Genomic DNA, 20,921 nt, shown 5'->3' with positions numbered 1-20,921 from the left:
TTTTTTCTAAGATAACGTCGATTCACGCTCTGACACGAGATCACGCGGGATTACAGCCAGTTGCTATTCTGTGTACTTTATACTTCTTTGTACTTTATACTTGTTTGTTATGAACAATAAGCAGCTCTACATTTTTTCGGTCGAATTAATATACAACTGTTTTTCAGTAAAAGTCTTCAAAAATGTAATATGAAAACCTACGGTCGTTTTAAATGTGCACAAATATCTAGCTTTAACTTTACAAAAATAACTGTTTTACAACTTTTGTCCCAGCGCCGTTAAATCCGACTTTCAGGCCTCACAGCGGTTACCTCCCCTTGCGTTCACCATAAGGGAAATAATCGCTGCGAGGAGTTTGGGCATACCCAGGTAGAGGCTGATCACTACCAAATAGAATGTAAGCCTCCGCCTCAAAAGTAGTCCAAATATAAATAGTACTAATCTTTTTTCCTTTCCTAGTGCATTTTCTGGATAATTACTTTTACCCTACCGTGTTTCAGTATGTATCACTTTGCATTCTATTGAAATCGGCATGTTCCTATCGCATGCTGGGTAAAAATGGCGTAAGAATTTAATGTCTCGAAAAGAGAAATTGAAAGAAGTGAAAAGTAGTAAATTCAGCGGGTTGTATTTACCTAACTGTAGTTTCCTTATATATAAAAGTTAACACCCCCTTTTCTTTTTGTTTTTATAAAGTAGCGATCAAGTTCTTTATGGGAATATAAGTCTCTGAAAATCTGATATGCTAGAAAATGTCGAAAAACCGTAATGAAGTAAGTGGATTTTATATGAAATAAAGAAGAGCTGGATTTAGTGGTGTTCAGCATAGAAACAAGTTGGAACTAGCGCAGAAAACCAGAAAAATCGATAAACATTTTGCAGAGTGTACTGTTGCATAATCTGTGTATTTTCCGAAAATGATTATCATATCGTATAGTTAGGTTCAACTAACGTTATCGAAAAACACGTTTTCATAAATTACGTGCTGCAATGTCAATTTTTATTTTTCAAATAGTACTGTATATGTATGGACAGAAAAAAGAAAAAACATTCTAATATTGAAAAGGAAAATCCGAACCACAACAGTTTTACTGCGGGTGAGTTAGGAGAAGGGGGCGCAAGTTGAGAGTGAAGATGTCACGATATTTACTGCCGAGTGAGGGTAAAGGTACGGGAGAGATGCATCACCTGCTGTAAAGGGGGTCAGGGAGACTCCCCCCTGGAACGTTTAGAAATATAGGTATTAAATGGTTGCCTCTGGTGCATTTTTTCCCCTGACTAAATTCTATGAATTCAAGCGCGAAGGAAGAGACCATTGCAAGGCATATAATAACTTCGTTTCAGACATCAGTTTGGTAGATCCCCCAATCCTGTTCAAGCTTTCTGTGTTACAGGTACCGGAGAGATTGGGTCGGGTCGGGGACGGTGTTTGTGTATCGGGGTATTAGAAGGTATAAAAGTACTAAATAGGTAAGTAGGTACTTCAGATAATGGCGGAAAGAAAATAATCCCAGTTAAAGTGACATTTTCATGTCTCCTGTTTTTTCTTCATTGCGGACATATACTTGACTCTTTGGAAGCATTTTCAAGAACGTTTGCATTTATAGAAAATGTAAACAAACCTTTTTATAAATGTGTTCATACCCTCATTTTGTCAGCCACAGTGTCGACCTTACAGACAAAAATCTTTCTCAGAAATTACATGACCTCTACTTCTCTTGTTTTTTTTTGTGGTTTATAGGACCAAGGCTTTTCAAAGATGGATTTTGTTGGGGGGAAATGCAACAGAAATTAACACATAACAAATAAACACGTAGGCCTACGAGTGCTACGAAGACATTCACCTGATCTTGGCATTTTAACCCGGGTAAATTGGATCCATTTAAAATCAAACTTGAATAATTATAAGGCTTCTGACATTGTTTGATGAACTGTTGCAACCATCGAGCAGTTCGTTAGAAGTTGTTTAAAGATTATTAAAAATATATTTAATCTTTTTCAACTTTGAAGTGCAATCAAGTGGAATTATTTTAACAAATTAATTTAGTTCTGATATCAGTTTACTAATACTTTCAAGCAGAACCATTAAAAAATCTAAGAAACTACCGACAGTAGATATCTAGATCTACAAACATTTGTGTAGATCTATATTTAGAGAAAATGTTTCAGCTAGAACAATATTTTGTATTTTTTATTTGTCAGTGTTATATCAGCACTGACTGCCTACCCGGATGGAATACTTCCACCGAATCTACGTGTACAACACGGTAGTTAGGTGACGTCGAATTATAACTTTTTTGTTTATAAACGCTGGTACGTTTACACGGACAATAAACGCTTTCCTACTCTATTTATAAACCAAAGTGGAAATACCCATCAAAAATAAATTTCAAACTGGAAATACCCATAACTGCTTTTGGAAAATCCAAATTTATGCTTTCTAGAATGTACGAAGAACAACCCTAGCAGGTAAGATTTTCTTTCTTTGTTTTAACCATGATGTAACTTATGAATTGTGCATTGCTTTTAAGCAAACTGAGTTTATACTGTTTACAAGGTATTTTTTGTTTGTTTTGATGTAATGGCCCTTATTCAAAGTGCTGTAGGGTATAGGCCTATATGCAGCATGATAGTCTAAATAATGAGACCTCGGGCAGACCGATTTTACATTTTGATATTTTACGTTGTCTACCTAGAGGCGGATATCGACAAGTCAAAATAATATAACGATATTCAACTCTCGAGTACAATTATTTGGACTAGCAGCATGATAGCAGAATTTGGAGTATAAAAGATCACACAGTCACTTGGAGTTCAAACCCCCTCCCCTCTCCGCCCTACCAGATATCAGCTCAAACATTGAATAGAATCTATGGCAGGAGCGGATTGGGAGGGGGAGGGGTGCTGACCCCAAGTGGTTGTGTAAAAGATAGGTAGATAATATTTGCATTTAGATTTAGAATCTACATTATTGTAGAAACTTCCATCTCGTTGATTTGCTCGCTGGTATTATAGATATACTGACGTGAATTTTAAACATTTACTGCTGCTTAATCAGAATAGATCTACATGTATTGATCCAGACATTGGTGGTTTTCAAAATAATGAACATTTTCTTCTCTCTCTCACCAGTGTTTTGGGGCAATTTTGTGCAATTTCAGCTTAATAGATAAAGCTGTTTTAAAGTTACATTAAATTTTATAGCTAATTTTGTCCCATTTGCACACCAAAAAATGTGATATTTTGATGGATACTTTTCAACTGCCTTTTATTTTTTCAAACCAAGCTTTATTGTTACAGCTTTGATTTTTTATGTAACCTAAACTCTGCACATTTATAACAAATACTTTTTTCATAAACTAGAGCTAGATCTACCTCTTATTCTAAGGCCAGAGTTTTTTAATAACTTGGGTTACGGGAGCGCCGGTCCTAATTCTCAAAAAATCCAAATAAAAATAAAATTCAAAATTGCGATTTTATTTTTATTTTCCCCGACGCTTGCATCTACTTTCCGTGGTGGAAAATAAAACAGTGTCTATTAACCTACAATAAATATCACAGCGCGTACAAAGGACTTCCGATATTCTCAAAGGACGACAAAATCAATACACCGTGACGTAACTTTACTAGAATGACGTGACTAGCTCCGCCCCATAACTAATCAAAGCGGTTTAACACTTGATGATTTGCAGCCTCGTAAAAACTGCCGGTGTAATGAAGTATTTCGACCCCCATAGAATAATGACCCCCCGGTCATTATTCTATAGAAAAAGTGACCCCCCGGTCATAGTATTATGACCTCCAGATCATAGTACTATGACTCCCCCACGTGAAGTAAACTGAACCTCACGAAGAATATTGACTCCCATAAAAAATCGACCCCCGGTCATTTGGTCAAATTTAGTGATAACTCATGTATCTATAAAGGCCTAATTGCTGCATTTTATGCCCCCACTCGTGGGAGGGGGGCATATAGATTTGCCCTTGTCCGTCCGTCCGTTCGTCCTTCCGTTTGACCATTAGCCCCAGATACCATCACTTGACACTGAAATCAGAGCATTCCGCAACGGGAAAAGGGATTCTATTTCTAGACGCTGTATCTTGGAGTATACATTTTTTCCAGGAAAATAACAATTCACAATACGTTCACAAAACACACCGGTGTCAATAATCCCTGCAAACTTTGGTATGAAGTAATTCTTCAGAAGAAAACTGCACAAGAAACTGCTAACATAGAACTTAGCATTAATAGAAGTTGCAATACTTAGCAGTGGCAGTAAAGTACGGTAGCGGCAACAATAGAAAGTCGTAGTAGTAGTAGTAGTAGTAGTAGTAGTAGTGGCTGTTGCAGTAGCAGCAGCAGCAGCAGCAGCAGAGGAATGAGTGACAGCAACAACAGCAGCGGGAAAAGAAGAGGTAGATGTACAAGACGTATTAGTGGAAGCAGGTATAGTAGTATCAGTAGTAGCAGTTGTAGTAGTAGTAGTAGAAGTAGTAGTAGTAGTAGTAGTAGAAGAAGAAGTACATGTAGTAATAGCAATAGAAGAAGCGGCACCAGTAGTAGTAGTACAATCAAAATGTTAACTATTGGCAATGGAGAGTATTAGAGTTGTAGATCTAGTAAAATTGTCCGTTAGGTTTGGTGGGGATCACTTTTTAATAGATATTATCGTCGAAAGTCTTTTTAGAAGCCGGTGTTTTACACGGAAAGAGTAACTTTTTTAAATAGAATAATGTCCGGGAATCGATATTGTATGAGAGTTCGAATGTAGTAATTTCGGCAGTGAGTATTTTACATGGAAGGAGTCAATTTTTCTATAGAATAATAACCGGGGTCGTTATTCTATGAGATTCGAAGGGAGTCATCTTTAGGGAGTCAGTATTTTACTTGGAGGGGTCAGTTTTTCTATAGAATAATGACCGGGAGTCGTTATTCTATAGAGTTTTCAAATGGAGTCAGTTTTTTATAAGGGGAGTCAATATTTTACAGGAAAGGAGTCACATTTTCTATAGAATAATGACCGGGGGGTCGTCATTCTATGGGGGTCGAAATACTTCATTACACCGGCAGTGTTTGAAGTGTGTGACAGTGTGAAAGTATCGTGTCTGATAGAGAACGTCTGTAATTATAAACCGTTATCCAGATCAGCTGACATGTTTAGAAGGCGTTAATTGCAGACAACAAAAGGCTTGGATTAAATTGGTGAAACAAGCTCCTAAGTCGGAAGACAAAGTAACTTAATTGTGGAAAATATATTGATAATTTCAGCACAAAAACCTCAGCAAGTAACTATATTTTAGCAAATGACATTTCACATCCAGTTTAAATTAATACATTTTTCCGACCGGTAATAAATTTGCTACTTACTTTGGATTTTCATCAATGATAAATCCTTTTACAGTATTTTTAGAAGAAAAAAAACCATTCAATTTGTCTCCTGACCTATTAAAAACTGATATCTTTGACACATTTCGACTAGCACATGGCAGCTGACATCAAAAGGAGTGTCGGCAAAATTTTCCTTTATTGATTTTCTTTGATGTGGGTATTGCAAGGTGAATGACGTAATTTGACATAATTCTACTCCAAGTAAAATGTACTTCAGATTTTTTTAAGTGGATTTTCGTTTTGTAGCTGAACAACAGTAAGTCTGGTGATTTTAATAAAATGCTGACTGTTGCTATAAATTTAAAAAACAATAAAATATTTTTTGTTAAATAAGATGTTTTCTAATCAATCTAGTGGTCCTTTTCTCTAAATTCTATTACTTTATGCACTGTTCTGAACCAATTAGTATGATGATGATAGTAATGATTATGATGATGATGGTGATGATGATGTTGATGGTATAGAAGGTAACTGTACAAAGTGAAAATATGTAGGACTCCAAGAAAATTTAAGAGGGACTCCAAAATCTGAATGTTAGGCAGTCCTGACTCCATGAAATTGAATCATAATGGAAGCCCTGCAAGGGTACTGAACTCCATGTATGGACCAATTACTTTTAATATTTAAAACATTTGAAACTGAGTAATATTACAAAATCTTGAACTATTAAAGAACAAGAGTACCAGAATGTCACAATATACGCCCGTCACAGCAAATTTCTTTACTCTAGCTGCTGTATTGCAAATGAATTTTAATTTTGTGGTTGTTTAGTAATCATTGTAAGTCTTTTGTTTTCCTAAGTCCACAAAAAAATTCCTTACCAGGTAGAGAGACCTTAAAATAAACCTAAAATTTGAAAGTAACATCTATGTTGTACCACAGAAACGTGGTGTTGGTTTTTTCCCTATGGTCAGTTATAAAAAAATTACAATATAAGTTATTTATAGTAACATCTAAGGGAAGTTAATCCAAAAAAAAAAAATGGAAGTCCACACAAAAATCTTCACCAGGTAGAGATTGGTCAAAATACACCTCAAAATTGGATGTAGCATGCATGTTGTACTACAGAAAAGTGGTCTCGATTTTTCCCTACGACTAGTAATGAAGAAGTTACAATATAAGCTATTTATAGTAACAACAAAGGGAAGTAATTCTAAAGAAAGGAACTGTGCATGACACTTCCTCTCATGATGGTGTATAATTGTGCCAAGTTACATCAAAATCCCTCCATGCATGAAGAAGAAATGTTTCGGACAAAGTCATTCTTGTATCTGACCTTTGGCCTCTAAGTGTGACCTTGACCTTTGACCTAGGGACCTGGTTCTTGCGCATGACACTCCGCCTCGTGGTGGTGAACATTTGTGCAAAGTTATATCAAAATCCCTCTATGCATGAAGAAGAAATGCTCCGGACAAGGTTTTCATTCTTGTATCCTTTGACCTCTAAGTGTGACCTTGACCTTAGACCTAGGGACCTGGTTCTTGCGCATGACACTCCGCCTCGTGGTGGTGAACATTTGTGCCAAGTTATATCAAAATCCCTCCATGCATGAAGAAGATATGCTCCGGACAAAGTTTTCTTTCTTGTATCCTTTGACCTCTAAGTGTGACCTTGACCTTAGACCTAGGGACCTGGTTCTTGCGCAAGACACTCCGTCTCATGATGATGAACAATTGTGCCAACTTTCATCAAAATCCCTTCATGCATGAAGAAGATATGCTCCGGACAAAGTCATTCTTGAATTTGACCTTTGACCTCTAAGTGTGACCTTGACCTTAGACCTAGGGACCTGGTTTTTGCGCATGACACTCCGTCTCATGATGGTGAACAACTGTGCCAAGTTTCATCAAAATCCCTTCATGCATGTAGAAGATATGCTCCGGACAAAGTCTGTGGACGCCGCCCGCCCGCCATCCCGCCCGCCAGGGGCGTTCCCATAATACGTCCCGTTTTTTTCAAACGGGCGTATAAAAAGTATGTGTAAGTTTGAATGTAGTACCTTTGCTGATTGTTTTTAAAATTCGCAATTTAAATTTTAAAGTCTACCTCAAATTACTTTCAAAGTTATAACCAGATATGGAGTCCAGTAACTTTTAACAGACCCCTCACACTTAACAGGCTTGGGACTGCCTGGCATGTATTGTGTAAAACGGCCCATGTCGGTGCATAAATGAAAAATGGAGAAATCATAAAAGAAAAAAGTGAAAAGTATTTCCGTCTTCCTTAACCCTTACAATGGTACAACCGATTGGTTTTGCCTTTGCGCCCAGTGCAGACCTAGATCAGCCTGCACATCCGTGCAGACTGATCATGGTCTGCACTGTTCACTATTCAGTCAGTACATTTTGAGTGAACACCCCTTCGAATGATAAATGGTATTACCCAAATTGAATGATGCACCTGTACATTTTAGAAACTTAGCGTGCTAAGGGTTAAAAGGTCAGAAACACAATATGCATAGGATGTGACAACAATACTACACTACACTATATATAATCACACCAAACACCAGAAACAGAATACAATGCCAGACGTGTTTAGTCTCTATTTATTAGCAAGCTATATATATGTTTAAAGCAGGCAAGCAACATGCAAAAAATTCAAGTATTTAATAGTTTCTACAACATAATATTATAACATACAACATGGAGGCTTTAAGAAAGAAAGTGGGAATAAAATGCTTCAAATTGGGAAAATAACTTTTCTGATTTATCTAGACTGTGTTGTGAATCTACATTTGCCTGAAACAACAATTTTTTTAACCAAGTGGCACTTTTTACAAAATAAAATTTTTTGTGTTTGTTTTCATTTTTTTTTTTCCGATGCTAACATTTTCCTACTTTATTTTTATTTTTATTCCCTCCTCCTAATGCTCATTTTTGGAAAATCTCCCGTAACCCAAGTTATTAAAAAACTCTGGCCTAACCAATATTTCACATCTAATTCTTGTGATGGAACCCTCTTCACAAAAAAAAATACTAAATTTAAATGCTGAACACTACAGTATCATAAACCCATTACTTTTCTTAAGTCCTAATGCTTTTTCTAAGATCTTAATCCTTTCAGATTTGAAGACACAGTATATTTTTTTTTGTTTAATAAATCAACTTTCTCAGAATCTGGATGAATTTCTATACACCTCAAAATGTCCCCTGTGCACCTTTTCAGTAGTTAACTTAGGTGTCAGATTTCTTTTATTCTTTAAATAAAATGTTGTTTTTTTACTTTATTTTCCTTGAAAGGGAGTTACAATGGGTACAACAACAGCGTTCAAATTCACATATAAAGAACTGTTAAACATTCACAAAGCCAAAAATGATGTCCCCTTTGCACCTTTTCTTTTTTTTTTTTTTGATTCATCAATTACCTCAGCATTACTGTAATATGTGATAACAGTTCTATATTCTTAGCAATGTGTACACACAATTTCGGCATTACTTGCTAATTCAGCATTATATAAGAAACCCTGGACAATTTAAAGTTCATTGTTTGCATTTTTTCCTAAGTTGCCAATTTTCAAGTTAGAAAGTGGGGAAACATCAATTTTATTGTTTCTTTAGCTCTTAAGTTTACCTACATATGTTACTAGTAATGGTAGTAATGTTCACTAGTGAATATTGTGTAGCTAAAAGAATTTTACTTACTTTGAACATATTCTGTAAATATACTTTTTGCTGAAATTTGTCCCCTGTGCACCTTCTCAGTTACATTATAAAGCATTTAGTTTTAGCGTTTTACTATTCCATTTTACCATGCATGGCATTTTGTCATTTTTATACTTTGAATAAGCAGTGCATGTAAACTAAGTGAATACAATGTGTTAATTATGTTTAAAGTCACAGTTTTGTAGATATTTTGTGGAATACACTAATTGTTTGATAGGATTTGTCTTAAGTTCATCACGTCACCAGTAGTCTTTTTATGAAAAAATACTGTTATATATAAACATTTCCTTGTCACAAAACACTACAGCATTTATCAACCATACTGGAAATTCAAGCACTGAACTTTTCGAATTAAAGGTTGAAATATTTTCAGATTGGTATTTCTCGACACTTGCCAAAAGTTTTTCCCTTGAAATTTGAAGTATTTGCTATCATATAAAATAGGTGACCACCATAAGAAATAGACTTGAATTTTCAACCCCTATGTCACACTTTTGCTTCATTATTTTGAAAACCACCCACATCAGAAAAGGCGGGGTATATGTTTTGTCGCAGGACTACTAATACTGTCAAAACTGCACATTCAGCCCTGCAATCTTGATCATTTGTTCTCTTAAGAGATTTGTCCTGCTTGTAAATTACAAAATACAAATGTGCACAAACAATGAAAACCTAAGAAATGTACATTATAAGGTACCTTAATTTTGTGTTCATTCTTATTACTTATTGAGCCAGTTTGCCTTTTGTCCTGAAACTTTTCAAAACATGACTGAAAGAAACAGTTTTTAGCAGCTAGAGATACACATATTTACACAGTATGTAAACTTTTATTTTTTTAATTCACATTCGCTACACTTAATGATATATATATTTAAAATTACCTGGTGAAAATTTAGTTCCAGACATGACAGCTCCTTTTAATGTTAACAAATCAGAATAATATTAAATTTTATTATCTTATTACTTATTGAGCCAGTTTGCCTTTTGTCCTGAAACTTTTCAAAACATGACTGAAAGAAATAGTTTTAGCAGAGATACACATATTTACACAGTCATGTAAACTTTTAATTTTTTTGATTCACATTTACTACACTTAATGATATTTAAAATAACCTGGAGAAATTTAGTTCCATGGCAGACATGGCATCTCCTTTCGGAAAAATATAAACATTTTGTGTCTGAGTATACTGTCAGCTTTTATCTGCAATTTGAAAAAAATGTTTCTGAAGTTTCAAATTATTTATGTGCAGTTATCTCCCAAAAATAAAAAGTGATGTATGTAATATAAAACACTAAAATTTCTTTCAGTTAAGCTTTTAATTTGTCTGACGAGATTAATTTCAATGAGGATATAATCCTATGATTTATAATTTTATATTAACAACATGTTCAGCTGTCTTTTTTTAATATTTGTTTCTTAAGTCACAATAAATTCATGTTTAAATGATACGTTTATAAAAGTTGTATGAATTTCTTGGAAATAACTAGGAAATTTCCTGTAAATTCCAGTGTAGTTAAATTTGATTAAGGGTGCGCCGCTTTGCATACCCCAGTATTAAAATATTCTTAAGTGAGTCCATGTATTTAAGAGAGAAATGTGCAAGTTTTCATATGAAACAGAACCTTTGTAGCTGCCTGAAATAGATTTTTTCATTTTTTTTATTTCTCTAAAAGGATTACAGCATATTGCATAGAATATATGAAATAGTCTGTAAGTAAGTGGATGCAGAATAAAGTCATTTCGTACAATTAGCATAAGAAACATTTGTTTTGATTACTTGTCGATAGTACTATATATAACGCGTCTAGTACTTCAATGCATATTATACCACGACCCAATCTTACTAATGGGAAATAACCCCTACAAGCAAAAATACGCTAATTATAGCATAGTTGTTCAGCTTCCTCATTTGTGACACACACCTCCTTATAACCTTAAAAAATAGAAAATACCAAATCTTGTTTGATTTAAGAACGGTCTTACTTCTTTACCCCTTATGTTCACCAAAACCCATGCCGAGGACTAACTAAATTAATAATTATGATTGTACAGTGACAGGGTTAAATACATAACAATGCAATAAGTTGGCTGTTCGGGAAAGAGCGTAGATCTAACTTTCTGATTTACAGTACAGTTTCCTCTAAATGTTTTGATGTAGTTTTTATTGCTAATAATTGAAAAAGGCCACTGGCAAGGGGAGAAAAATCACTTTTATTAAAATATGGTTTTGAATGCAATATACATTTTTCTTTTGACAGATCTATACAGTAAAATACTGACTAGATTTATTCTCTTAGCCTTACTCATTTGACTTAATTGATGATCTGTCACCAAAAGTGATCACGACGTCGGTAAACGTCCTAGCTATTATTATAAGTGTGGTGATCGCTTATATTATGAGATTATATAATGATATTTTATAGTTGTCATATGGCCCTGTAATATTGATAAGTAAAATTTGCATAGCACGATTCATAATTTCAGTATATTTATTTTCCAGAGGGAATGCAGAAAAGGAGGTCACGTTATCGTCTGAAATAGCAGCTAACCAAGATGCTTTCATTCATGACAAAATTTGTAAGGCTAAAGACCTGAATGATAATGACAGTTTCATGGTTTTAAAAGTGTTAGGCTGATATAGTTTTAGTAAGTATCAAAATGTCTACTCGCGGAAATACTGGTAATCTGTCAGATTTAAAAAAGTCTGACAAGTATCAAAGGACGCTTTCTCTTAATTTAGACTGCGGGTCAGATACACTTCGGAAATTGATAGAAACAGAGTTAGACAATTCAGGTACAACATTTAAAAAATACATCAAAACCCCTCATATTCAAAGTAAAATCGAACTACTTAAGCAAAAAAAGGTCATGTATTCTGAACAAATAAAGATTATAAATTGTAAAGATCCGGATTTGGAATGCATGGATATGACATTACTTACGGTTCTTTTGCTTGAATTATTTCCAATCACTGCTAACCAGGTAACAAACATTAAAAAGCTTCGACAGAAAAGAAATGAATTGGCGCATAAACCTAAGTCTATGCTTGAAGACGATATTCCTTTTAATGAAACCAGTCAGCTGATCATTGACCTGTCAAAAGATATTAGCAGTGAATTTGAAGAAGAAATGGGAAAACGGATAGAGGAATTGAAGAAGAGAGAACTTGTACGAACGAGAAGCAGCATGGACGTGATACAGATAAACAATGAATCTTTGATGGTGAAACTGGTGGAAACTGGCAATAACGAAAAAGGTATGTGCAGTAAGCTATAACAACTTCCTTTTGTAATGTTCCCACAGGCAAATTTAAAGTTTGGATGAAAACTGAGTTTTTGTTTCACTTTTGTAACCATTCACTTTAAGATATGTAACAGCTGTCTTCAAAACTAGGGGTGCGAAGTACCATTTGGGAGTTTCTGGGAACACTGTTTTGACAATAGATCATGCTGTTTCTTAGTTTATTTGGAAAATATTGAACAGAAAACATCAGAGGACACCATTCGTGATAAAATGCACACTAGTAAATGAGGATAGGGAGGGCAAGAAGGCGAGAGAAGTCCCTGATTTACTGTTAGGTACAATGGATTACTTCATAGGACTTGGATGTGTTGGAAAGCGGTTTCTGACGGCATGAACTTTTTTGATGAATTCTATCGGCGCTTTTCAGCTTTTTTTTTTACATTATACAGACTTACAAGTTCAACCATACTGTTTGATATTTAAAGTTTTGAATTTTTAACATGATGTGTACTGTATACTGGAGAAACCCGCGATTATTTTAATCTTAATTATTTTAATTCGCGATTTTTGAAGGTTAGCTGCCTTATTTGCAGTGTTAAGAATTCTTGAAATAGATTGATTGTGTTTTCGGACTTGGTGAAGATTGGTTATCATGCTAGACACGAATGAATCGGCCTTTGTACCAGTGTAGATCATGATCAGACTGCACTGATCTCTGTTCAGTCAGTATCGTTTTGGTAAGCACCCCATTTTAACAGTTAATGGTACTGTCCAAATTGAAAGATGGACAAGTTCATTATAGAAATTTAGCAGGGTAATGGTTAATGTTCACGAATATTTTGAATTCGCGAGTAACATTATTCGCAAATAGTAGCGAAAGAATAAGACCATCGCGGACATTAACCAGTCTAACGTATATGCTATTTCACATGTCTAATACTTTCTAATATGCAGCTTGCAACTTTTACAGTTGATGGAAACAATGAAATCTGGATTAAATTAGGTCTCACGAGGTACGTACGGCAACTAGCTCGATCTCTAGAAGTTGATGTTCTTTTGCAAGAGCTAAAAGCACAAGGTGTCATCAACGATACACTGAAGAGGAAGATAGAACAGAGATATAATTGTGAGGAGCAGATGCAGCTACTTGTGATACATATGATGGACGAAACAAGAGAGAATCTTTTGAAATTATGTGGCTGTCTCCGGAAAGTGAATACTCTTCTTGCAGATCTCGTACAACACAAGCCATCCGACGAGAAGGAAATAGGTAGTGGACTTTGTTATGGCATCACTGTGTGACATAATTATCAGCAAACTTTTTCATTCTAAATTTCATATTAGATTTACCTCTTTGCTTAAGGTAATGTACCCTTTCAGTCTTCTCTATCCAAGAACAAACATTTCAAAGGACAATAACTTTACACAACAGAAGGGATTTTTTTAAGTTAAAGCTATCTGAAATAATTTGAGAATTATCCCCTTTTTATGCCTCCGATGCTGAAGACCCGGTAGACATATAGTGTTCGAAATGTCCGTAAGTCATACTGTCTTGATTACTTAGCAGCTCAAACACTTCATCAAATTGAAATGAAAATTTATAAACTTTATCAGCGTGAAGTAAACATATTGTCACGATCTTCATGTCAGGCCTTTTTTGAATGAGGTTATGGCCAGTTTTTTTTTATATAAAAAATGTTACATATACATCATAGCATTGTGTACTCCTCAACTCCACCTGTACTCCTCCAGCAGCTAAAATGAATTTTAGCCTTCGTCATTAACATGTAGCGGACTGTTACAACTGTATCAGAATAGTGTTACTCCGATATTTAAATATTGTATCGCATTTAGTTCTCATAGGCAAAAACCCGCATTGGCCGTTTAAGGGTGGGCCTCCGTGTCCAAATTCTAAGATTGCAAGTTGCATGGAGTCAAAATCTGTGGCTTCGGAAATTGTAGCACTTTTAAAATGAGGTCTTAATTCTGTTTTTCTTCAGAAGAAAATTTGCGAAAGGAACAGCGGAAGAAAATAATGCAGATCTTACAAGACTTCTTTATAGAAGAAGATACAAGTAGCGTAGCATGTGAAGATGTCCATATATTTGTAGAGGAGAAGCGAAAGTGCACAACAACGTTTCAGTTCATCCTTGAGTGCGTGAAAGAATGTTTCCTCGGTGTTACTTTTGAAGAAAATGACAGTAGGTAAGAATGCAGAATTTGTAATTTTGAACGAATGTAACAATCGTTTAGTCCTTTAACGATTTCTCTGTTAATTGAAAGGAGACCTAAGTTTCGGATCAGACTTTTTAGCTAAATGATGAAAATGTTTGAAAATTGCTCCAATGATACCCTCCCCACACTTTGAATTTCCAAACAATGCCATATTTCGCATTGTTAGCACATTATACGACTCTCTCAACAAAGACATTACAAGTCGACAAAGTTTCCAATTATATACTACTAGAATGTATTCCTTTCTTTATATAAATCCAATCATTGCATCATGATATTGATACATTTTTGAAAACGCCCATTAGAATGTTAGTCTGGAGACGGAAAGGTTGCCTGCTAAAAATTAATTGTTCTGCATTGAGCTGATTAATAATTATTTCTCTCTGTGAAAGAAAGTAAATAATCTGGCCACAGTTCTATGAGGACTGTCCTAAACCTTACACAATGTTTGCTGTCTTCAATTGCAATAAACTTTTGCAAGTTAATACATTTAACAAAGTTTGAAAAACTCAGTTCTGTTACTACATTTCCTTTTTCAGTGATTACTGAACACTATGAATGGAATTATTTTAGTGATTTCATTGTGAAAAATATCATTATACAAAAGTTTAAAACATTTGCGTGTACGATCAACTACACATTTGTCTTTCCGTCATGCTTACGCCACATATATTGCTTCCGGTACTCACTCTGTGAGAAATTTCTGTAAATCATGTATCATCTAGGTAATTTGACATTCATTCAAGGAAATCATAAAACGTTTAGATAATTTTTTGTCCGCTCGTCCGCGGTGATTAATTATCGATCAGATCAACATCCTCTGTAGTTTTCAATACACAACCAGAAACCAATTATTTTTGAAAGAATAAATGGCAGATTATATATACGGTGCACATGTATTATTGTTTTTAAGCTATATTATCTCTAATATTAGAGCACATGTAATTATAGTTTTTAGCTCCACTATTCGGAGAATAGGGGGGTTATACTACTCGCCCCGGCGTCGGCGTCGGCGTGACCCTTCTTGGTTAAAGTTCTTCGGCAACCTTTGTTTTTCTGTTATATCTTTGTTACTATTGCTTATATCTTACTGTGACTTTACATAAACATTGTCCAGCATACATACAAAGTATGTATAGGGACTGGGCCCATTATATCCAAGGTCAAAGTCACCAAGGTCTTATACTTCGGTTATTTTTAAGGTTAAAGTTTTTAAGCAACCTTTGTTTTTCTGTCATATCTTTGTTACTTTTGCTCATATCATACTGTAAGTTCACATAAACATTGTCCAGCATACAAACAAAGTATGTGTAGGGGCTGGGCCCATTATACACAAGGTCAAGTTCACCAAGGAGTTATACTTTGAATTATTTTCATGTTAAATTTTTTCGAAAGCTTCGTTTATAGACATATCTTTGGTACTTTAAAAGATAATGACTTGAAATTAAAAGTATTTGTTTATTATCATCTGCATGTGTGGCTACATACCCCATAGCTCTAATTATGTTTTTGACAGAATTAAGCCCCTTTTGTACTTAAACTTTTTTGCAGTCTTGGCTTTCTGGATACTACTTTAATGCGGTATAAGACAGTGATGTGCCTAATTATAATTGTAATTTAATTGATTATAATTAATTACAAATTTTGATCTAATTGAAAATAATGGATAATTAAGCACAAACTAAATTAAAGTAATTGAAATTAATTAATTACTGCCTTAGATTTGGGTTGTAATTGTCAATTAAATCTAATTACTTTCAATTACTTTGGCTTTTTTTACTGATCAATGGGCGTGTGAAATTTTCACAGTGACAGTAAATAGCTGACAGGTATTGTTGTATCAACAATCAGGTGTTAGAGGTGTTAATCCCTAATCAGTTCTGTTAAGTGTGATCACTGGGTGAACACTTTAGTCACTAAACCTAATAATTAGGAATGTACAGAAAAACTGATATTGAAACCTGTCATTCTGTCGTGGTATTACAGATAGTGCACAACATGAATTCAATTTGCTGCTTTTATGCACATTTTGTCAAAAAAGCTTTGAATTGTAAATAATTATTTTGAATAATAAAAATTGTTTTGCAAATGACTGAATTGTTAGAGATAAAATAATTAATTATAATTAATTACTTTTGGCAAAATAATTGTAATTAATTAATTACTTTTTGAAAATGCCTTGTAATTTGATTTAATTTAATTAGCAATTTTCTCAATGTAATTGGAATTAATTAATTATTTTTGAAAATAATTAGGCACATCCCTGGTATAAGATAAAGACTTGAAACTTAAAATGTGTCTTTGTCATCATCATCTGCATGTGAGGTAACAATCCCCATCACTCTGATTTGTATTTTTGACCGAATTATGCCCCTTTTATACTTAAAGTTTTTACAAACTTCGTTTTCTGGACATAACTTTGGTACTACATGTATATAAGATAATGACTTAAAACTTAATATATATCTTTATCATCATCATCTGCATGTGTTGTAACAATCCTAATAACTCAAATTTGTGTATTTGATGGAATTATGTCCCTTGGTGTATCTTCCTTTTAAAGTAGAGGTCTCTTATTCAGACATATATTCATTTTACTATCAGATCCCCGAATAGTGGAGCGCGCTGTCTTACGGACAGCTGTTGTTTATTTATAAAGATATATGAGATTACATTGTTTAATTCTCAGGTTTCATGGAATCAAACCCAAAGATGAAACTTTGTTTGGTGAGGAAGAAATAACTGAAGGTAAAATGACTTTTTATCTACGAAAAAACTTAACTTAAAATCCATCACTTTAGTAAATGACAGGGAGTGCAATGTCAATGAACCATAACTTTAGGTGCACCCATTTTTAGCTCAGGCTCAGGGTGAGCTTTTGTGATCACTCACCGTCCGGCGTCCGTTGTCCGTCCGTCCGTCCGGCGTCCGTCCGTCGTCTGGTGTCCGTCCACACTTTCCTTTAAACAACATCTCCTCTTAAACCACCAATCCAAGTTTGACAAAACTTCACAGGGATGTGCTTTGCATGGTCCTCTTTAAAAATTGTTCAAAAAATTGAATTTCATACAGAACTCTGGTTGCCATGGGGTCCCACCCAGGGGGTCACAAGTTTTACATAGACTTGGAAGGATAAAACTTTAAAAATCTTCTTGTCTGAAACTACAAAGCCTAGGCCTTTGGTATGTAGCATTGCCTAGTGGTTCTCTAACAAGATTGTTCAAATTATGCCCCTGGGGTGAAAAGAGGCCAAACTTACAAAATTATCTGATCATATTTCCTTGACTGTTTGGTTATAATTACCTGATGCCCCCAAGTAATAAGGGGACACTTGACTGCAACCTTGACCTACTGAAATCGTGACATTCTGGCCTACTTTTTCGTTTTCGAAGTTACAGTATAGAAATTTGGACCACCTGTATATTTTTTTTATACAGATTTCAATACTCATCTTGAATAGTCTTAATCGTGACCTACTGACCAACTTTCTTGTTTTTGAAGATACAGCATGGAAATTCGGACCACATGTAGAACTTTTGATACATATTTCAATACTGATCTTAGATATTATTAACCCTGACCTGCTGGCCTACTTTCTTGTTTTTGAAGCTACAGCAAAGATATTTGGACCATCTGTATTATGTTTTAACAGATTTCAGTACTTGTCTTGAAGAATCTTTACCATGACCTTCTCATCTATTTTTTGTTTGTTTTTGAAGCATTAACAAAGAAATTTGTTCAACCAAGCAATTAATCTCAGGTGAGAGATAAAGGGCCATCATGGCCCTCTTGTTTTTAATTTAATGTCAGATCTGCCCTTTTCTTTAAACCTTGTCCGGGGCATAACTCGAAAGTAAGGGATTGACTTGGTACTTTACATATTCATAGAGATCAGTGAGAGGGAGTGCAGTGATAAAGAAACAAAACTCTTGCTAATCCTATTTTTGAATTTTCTCACTTTTTGTTAATATTTGTCATGAGCATGGCTGTATCCTGAAAACACTTGAATGAATTTTATTTCACGGCACAAATCCAGTATTTTTACTTTAGAAAAGTTTGGCTTCTCTTTTGATAGTGTATATATTTGCTTTAAAGTCGTTTGGTGACCTTACTCAGAACCTGACAAAATTACTGTCACGCTGATTTTAGGCATTTGTATATTACATTACTCAATACTTCTTGTCAAGTATCGAGTAAGCACCAGTATGCGCCGGTGTGTCACCGGATCACAGCCGGGGTTTGACGAAATGCTACCTGCAGTCATCGGAGCACTACCGGCTACGACACGTGTCATCGTGATTACACCGGGGTCAATCGGGTTTACTCCGGACAATCACCATAGATATCCGGTGTTAGACCGGGACTAAACCGGGGTCAAATGTGGATTTTGCTTCATTATCGGGGATTTACTGGGACACGGTCGAGAATATGAGATCCAACATATATTCTTGCAAACAATGTAACGGTTTGTCTAGGTATACCGGCTAATGTTTAATCGGTGGAACCGGTGCCGTCGCCGGGAATGTGAGATCGGGGCTTAACCACTCGGCCACGGAGGCCCCACAGAAATAAATAATTCGTTTTTAAGTTAAATAATTCGTTTTCAAATGAAATAATATGTTATCCATTTGTTTAATTCTCACCTTATGGTTACATTGATCATTGACACGATCTTCGTGACTGGAAAGCCTCTTATGCAACAGTAATTTCGGGAAGCATATATCGGTGTTACCGATCGCCTTGTTTTAGTCAGGATGCTTAGCAATGGCTCACTGACATGCCATAATACGTCTTTTTACAAGATGGCACAATGGCTAGCTTGTGTTTATTTAATAGCAGATACAATAAACTATAGAACTGATGCATTAAAGTAAAGTTTACAAAGTCGTGCGTGTGTTGATTTCAAAGCGAATGTGGGAAAAGGTACCTAAGAAAACCAATAGTGGGTGCTTTAAGAGTTAAACCGGAAAGGAAATCATTAACACGTAAAATGAGCCTTTCTCTCTTACGGCTCAACTGATTATAAGCGTGTTTTGTATCCTGCAAAATTTTTCGACAACGTCTATATGTTCGTGGTGTAAAATCACTCCTGCATAAACAACTTTTCTGGTATTTCATGTGTAAAATGTGTCAATGTATTTATTTATAATTTTATTTCGTTTGGTTTAACGTGGCACCGACACAATTTAAGATCATCTGGCGAATTTCCAGCTTTGATGGTGGAGGAAGACCCCCAGATGCCCCTCCGCGCATTATTTCATCACGAGCGGGCACCTGGGTAGAACCACCGACCTTCCGTAAGCCAGCTGGATGGCTTCCTCACATAAAGAATTCAACAGAGTGAGGCTCGAACCCATATCGATTAACGGCAATTGATTAGAAGCCAGCAACCTTAACCACTCGGCCATGGAGGCCCCCGTAAAATGTGTCAAAGTTATTTGACCCGATCCTTTGCGATCCAGACTAAAATGGATGAATTCTCAGGGTTAAGTATAATACATAGAGAAAAAGCAATGTTTTGATTTGTTAGTTTGTTTAAAAGTGTAACAGAAGTGTTCTGATTAACTAGTGATACAAAACGTTCTGATTGGCAATTGGTTGAAAAAAATAATCTTCAAAGAAAGGCTTTTGTACCTCGTTAAGTGGTAGTGTTGGTGGTGGTTGTTTGTTTGTTTTGGGTTAACGCCGTTTTTCAACAGTATTTCAGTCATGTAACAGCGGGCAGTTAACCTAACCATTGTTCCTGGATTCTGTATCAGTACAAACCGGAAGTAACTGCCAACGTCTCCACAAGAATTATCAGAGGTGGAGGACGAATGATTTCAGACACAATGTCTTTTATCAAATCGTCACGGAGAACATAGGCCCCGCCCGGGCATCGAACTCGTGACTCCGCAATCCATAGACCAACGCTCTCTCTACTGAGGACCTGTTGTGGCGGTTGTTGTGTTGATAGTAGTGGTTGTGGTTGCAGTGGCGGAGTTGTTATTTTTATGAATTTCTAGTTTTAATGTTGTTTCAGCGATTATCATATGTTTCCTTTGAATGCCTTGGGACTTTTATCAAAGAATTCAAAGGAAATATTAAAAGGGGAGCGGTGGTCTAGTGGATAAGGTGTCAGTCGCTCAATCCAGGGGTCGTGGGTTCGAGCCCTACTGGGCAAACTCCAACGCAGTGATCTCCCCTGCCGCTTCGCTCATTGATCACTGCCAACACAACATTTACGTGACCATAGTTTAACACGTGATGTCAGATCGGTTAAAAATTAACTTATATATTAATATGTCATTATGATATACCAAACTTTTGACAATAACATATCTTGGCCAGCAGGAAAATATTCAAAAGCCTACATCTGTTTCGGCTTGGGTCAAATGACAGCATTATA

The 20,921-nt window shown here is 35.4% G+C and overlaps 1 protein-coding gene across 3 annotated transcripts in view; it reads left to right on the top strand.

Annotated features, from left to right (window-relative positions):
- The first annotated feature begins 2,255 nt into the window (after positions 1-2,255).
- The window catches only part of LOC123539788 (sterile alpha motif domain-containing protein 9-like), a 44,118-nt gene continuing 25,452 nt past the window's right edge, over positions 2,256-20,921 (top strand). Inside the window, exons 1-6 of one of the 3 annotated variants that reach the window (XM_045324560.2) lie at positions 2,263-2,469; positions 11,556-11,701; positions 12,038-12,311; positions 13,269-13,568; positions 14,299-14,503; positions 17,223-17,281. In XM_045324560.2, the coding sequence (XP_045180495.2) occupies positions 12,098-12,311; positions 13,269-13,568; positions 14,299-14,503; positions 17,223-17,281 (778 nt within the window). In that variant the 5' untranslated portion in view covers positions 2,263-2,469; positions 11,556-11,701; positions 12,038-12,097. Of the gene's footprint in view, positions 2,470-11,555; positions 12,312-13,268; positions 13,569-14,298; positions 14,504-17,222; positions 17,282-20,921 lie in introns of all 3 variants that reach the window. The other 2 variants (XM_045324561.2, XM_045324558.2) reach the window with 2 other exon arrangements.

Source organism: Mercenaria mercenaria, chromosome 16, assembly GCF_021730395.1.
Source record: "Mercenaria mercenaria strain notata chromosome 16, MADL_Memer_1, whole genome shotgun sequence".
NCBI classification, from domain to species: domain Eukaryota; kingdom Metazoa; phylum Mollusca; class Bivalvia; order Venerida; family Veneridae; genus Mercenaria; species Mercenaria mercenaria.
This window is presented reverse-complemented; position numbering and strand designations above follow the sequence as displayed.